We start from the raw sequence: 5,000 nt of genomic DNA on the forward strand, positions 1-5,000 counted from the left end.
ATCGTCCATAGACCGCAAAACACTCAGCGGATGGCGGGCGGGTGCGGCTTTGAAATCTGGTCAAAAAACGTTGGTGCGGACGATGAGTTTTGTGATGCGGTTGCGGATGAAATAATACCCCATCCGCGTATCTCTATCGATAACAACATTGAACACTACACAAATATTAATTTTATTTTTTGAAATTTTAGGCGATCAAATAATCAGTGTCTGCTCGTTTATTCAAACTAAGTTGTCCTATAACAGATGAATGTCGCAACGCCCCGCCCCCGATGGTTATGTTTCGAACCGTCATATTCTACTCACGTCATAACCGTCATCACCAATTCTGAAACCGGCACACCCCTACAGTAGTTATTACTCCAACACCTGCGTGACATCATTAACCAACATGGTTGAACTACAAATTTGGGACAATACGGTTTCGGGAAACTCGCTAGTAGATTCCTTCAGCGATGCCTCGTCCTATAGCAGTGAAGCAGGAGTGACGGCGCTGGGCGGGAACACCCCCCCGATCTATAGATCTATCGGATAATAATAATATAATGGGATGTCGGAAAACCTCGTCTCAGAAACATCTGTGTGCGCCCGAGGACCGCAGAAACACAGATGCATTCATGGAGAGGAAGGATGTGTGTGTGTGTGTGTGTGTGTGATGAAGAGGCGAGAGTCTCTGTCCATAAAGCGCTCATTGTTGCGCTGTGTGTGAAGAAGAGCTCATTTGCATATTGATGATGTCAACTGAAGTCAGACAGAGAAACTTTGTTTCATTTCGTCGAGCTGAAATATAATGATCTATAATTAGAAAACAGAAGCTGCTCTTAAACGTCTGACAGAAACACACATCGTCAGAAGCTCTCCAGTGCTTTCTGTGTGTCCGTGACTCATCAGCAGCAGCAAAGGCTCATGGGAACCTGCAGTCGTTCTTCCTCTAGCTCTGTTTTCATTGGCCACATCGCTCCACTCCTCCGTCTCTCCCTCTCCTCGGGTGGCGGGGGTAACCATGGTAACGCTGTTCTCTCTCTCTCTCTCTCTCTCTCTTTCTGTCTCTCTCAATTCAGTTTAATTCAGAAAGCTTTATTGGCATGACAAAAAAAATACATTTTGTATTGCCAAAGCATTAAAACAACACAGAAAATGATTTAGTACAGAAAATATTAATAATTCAATTAAATAGAAAAGACAATATTATATATATTCATGGCTAAGTATAGCAAAAATAATAATAATGATAACATAAAACAATAATAATAAAATAAAATAAAGAATAATAAATAAAATAAAAAGGATTATAATACAGAAATCATGTAAAAGACTGAACTTAGAATTGAACATTATATACAAGTGTGTGTAGGTCTGATGGGGTGTGTGTTTTGGCTGTGAGTGAGTGTGTGTTTATTGTATGTATCTCCCTCTCTCTCTCTCTCTCTCTCTCTCTCTCTCTCTCTCTCTCTCTCCCTCTCTCGCTCTCTCTCTCTCTCAAAAAAAAAATTCAAAATTCAAATGAGCTTTATTGACATGACTTGTACAGTATTGCCAAAGCATTGGCCATTACATAAATGGACATTACATACACTCTCTCTCTCTCTCTCTCTCTCTCTCTCTCTCTCTCTCTCTCCTTTTCTCTCTCTCTCTCTCTCAGCTTTACAGAAAAGTTATGTCTGAGTTATGTATTTCAGAAATGTACATATACAAAGTCACAGTTACACAGAAACAATGAGCTCACTGGAGTATTGAATACTTGTTTGTTAACAAATGATTATGACATTCAAACATCATACATGACAATCATCATACATATACATACATAAAATAAATAAATAGAAAATCTATTATGTAATCTGCTATAAATCTCTCTCTCTCTCTCTCTTTCTCTCAGGGGAAGGTTCACCTGGAGCTGCGTCTCAGTGAGGTCATCACAGACAGCGGAGTCGTCTGCCACAAGCTGGCAACACGGTGAGCCAATCACGAGCCCCACACAGACACCCGTCAGCCAATCAGAGCTCACGACTGGCAGCCCAGAGCCTTTTCCCTGATATTAATATACAGTCAAACCCAACATTACTCAGACGCCAGATATCATGTGTGATGTTGTTCCACTAGTGTGATCAGGACACTATAGTTCATTTCTGTGAGTGAGGAGAGCAGAATAAAGTAAACTGTGACATATTACACCCAATAACTCTTCATACAGAGACTACCAGTGACATTGGGAGCAGAAATGATTGGGACACTTTGAGCTGATCATGTTTTGCTGAAGTGTGTTTTCTTTAATTGCTAATGCTCTTTTCACACACAGACTGAACACAATGAAGCATTGCTTGGTGATTGGTTGAGCTAAACTGGTATTATCTAATTGTGTAGTTAAATTTAACAGCTGACAGATATTCAACATAATTCATGTGTGAGACAGTCTAACAGAAGGACGGACAAAACCAGTCAGATATCAGCTGAGTTCATAACTCTGAGCTCTTTAGTACCATTCTCTAAACTATAGCGAATAAACTGATAATGTGAGAAATGTTGAAGGAGTGAATAAATGTTGGTTTGACTGTATATTTTCAACACTTTCTCGTTGAACTTTTCAACTTTTCAACTACAGGGAATACCGAAAATATATATTTGTTGCAGTTCATGTTCATCACTAAAGAAATCAGAACTATGACGAGAAAAATGTGAAAAGGATCACAAATGTAGCGTTCGTCATCCAACAACTAACGAGTCATAGACTAATTAACCTAGTTCCTTCCTTATTTTAAACTTGTGTCGTTCGCTGTGTGTGAAGTTTAGATTTTCACGTAGTTTCTAGTGTGTCAGTTTAATGTTCAGAGTCACGGAGATGTTTCTGAGTCAACCAATCACGTGAGTTTGGGGGCGGGACTATCTGACAGTCTGACCAATGACTGATGAGTGTTTGGAAACAGCCATTATTTTGACTGAGCAGAAATCACACACTTCAGCGTCTGCATCTGTGCTGTAAAGATTGATACACAGCAGCTGCCAGATGCATAAATATGAAGTGCTTCAGTTCATTCTAGTCATGTGACGATCATAGTAGCTGACCTGCGTGAAGTTGGCCCCCCACCCAACGCAAAACGTCGTCAAACTATGCTCAATCGTTTGTGCTGGTTTGTGCTGTAAAAAGTTTCGCTTGTGCTGCTTCGGTTTTTTAGATATTAAAATTATATTTTTAGGTCATTCTGAGGTCACCAGCCCCCCCACATGCTTCAAATTTACCCAAAATAGTCTCATTCGTTTGTGCTTCGTTTGTGCTGGTTTGTGCCGGTGAAATTTTCGTTTGTGCTGCGTCGGGTTTTAAAATATCAGAAATTGAATTATAGACGATGACGTCACCAGCACCCCCACATGCTCCAAATTCACCCAAAATAGTCTCGTTCGTTTGTGCTGGTTTGTGCCGGTACAATTTTCGTTTGTGCTGCATCGGCCTTTAAAATATTAGACACTGAATGAAAAGCGAATTATAGACGGTGACTTCACCAGCCCATTAAATGACGGTGACTTCAACCAGCCTGCATCTTCGTGAACGCACCACAGAGAAATGCACATTTCATACATACGCAGAGAGCAGTCTGTTTTCTTTCGTTTTGAATTGTTCTGTTTAAAAGTAGACATGTCTGTGATGCAAGTAGGCCTAGGCGCTGAGTTTCGGTTCATTTATGAGACCAACTGCAGTTTAGGCGCCGGCGCCTCTATGTCCTGATTATCTATTGTCTGATATAGGCCTATTTACTTCTTATTTTGCCTATTAAATCCTGGCATTTGGTAGATGAAACAATGATTAAAATTAAGATACAATTAATACAAAACGAATTTCACCTTAAAGAAAGGCTTTGTGCTTTCTGTTCGAGGTCTCTGTGAAAGTTTTAAAGCAGTCTTTTAGTGCCGTTTTTAGAGCGGTCAGTCCGTAACGCAGTTCTCCGTCCGTTACATTGTTTTTCCTCATAAATGCAAACACGAAAAATTTAATAAAATGAATAATTTATATTCTGCGGACAGACAATGCTTCTTCATCCGGTAGGTAGGCTAGTATTACTTTTGGTTTGCGCAGTAATTCATAGAATTACAAAAAAAAATGTAACGCACATGCTATTTCCCTCATAAATATAAAACGCATGAGTAGACTGATATATTTCTAATGTCTGGACTCCTTTATTAAGGGTGAAGCCTATGGATATATAACAGACGTTTCAATATATTGGTATTAAGTGCATTTTCTGATAATTTATATGCGCAAATGTCACGTCCATAACGCTGGAATTGACCAATTTTAAAGAATTTATCCTCAACTATTTTTGTGGTGTAAGTCTATGTATTTTATAATGTTAACTTCAAATAATAGTGATATGAAGATGTAGTAGCATTGGATCTGGACTCTGGAGTTGGAAGGGGTGTGTCGCGATTCTGCCTTCTCACACCGCAACACAGGTCCGTGGATGGAGCGTCGGGATTTCGGTTTCATATTGCATATTGTTACAGCCCTAGTCGTTTTAGAAATGTTAAGTTCTACTTCTGTAGTTATTTTGGTGAAAGTAACTGGAGTAGCTAATGCATTACAATTCTGAGACAGCCTTTATTGTAAGGTAAATAATTACCTTTAAATAAAAGTAATAAAGTAATCTGTAATGTATTACAGTTTGGGAGTGCTGCTGATATTGTGAAAAATGATTAGCCTATAAATAGATATTTTCATATAATTAATATTTTAATGTTTTAATATAATTCAAATGTAATTTATTCCTGTAATGTCAAAGCTGAATTTTCTGCATCATTACTCCAGTTTTCAATGTCACATTATTCTTTAGAAATCATAAGATGTTGATTTTGTGCTCAATTATTATTGGTGCTCACTGCTCAGTTAAGAAAGGCTCTTATTTTGTATTGAATTTTGTATTATTTTAATAAATATTGTTTTATTTGTGTGTTTTTTTATGTTTAATATTTTTTGTGGAAAATTAAATTTTTGATACATTTTTCACTTT

General features: G+C 38.2%; 1 protein-coding gene across 4 annotated transcripts in view; it reads left to right on the top strand.

The window, feature by feature from the left end:
• The window catches only part of rasa3 (RAS p21 protein activator 3), a 66,846-nt gene that overhangs the window by 28,694 nt on the left and 33,152 nt on the right, over positions 1 to 5,000 (top strand). For all 4 annotated transcript variants that reach the window (XM_079863995.1, XM_079863994.1, XM_079863996.1 and 1 more), the window contains exon 5: positions 1,880 to 1,956. In XM_079863995.1, coding sequence (XP_079720121.1) covers positions 1,880 to 1,956 — 77 coding nt within the window. The remainder of the gene's footprint in view (positions 1 to 1,879; positions 1,957 to 5,000) is intronic.

The sequence above is a fragment of the Squalius cephalus genome (genome assembly GCF_949319135.1).
Source record: "Squalius cephalus genome assembly, chromosome: 2".
In the NCBI taxonomy this organism is placed as follows: domain Eukaryota; kingdom Metazoa; phylum Chordata; class Actinopteri; order Cypriniformes; family Leuciscidae; genus Squalius; species Squalius cephalus.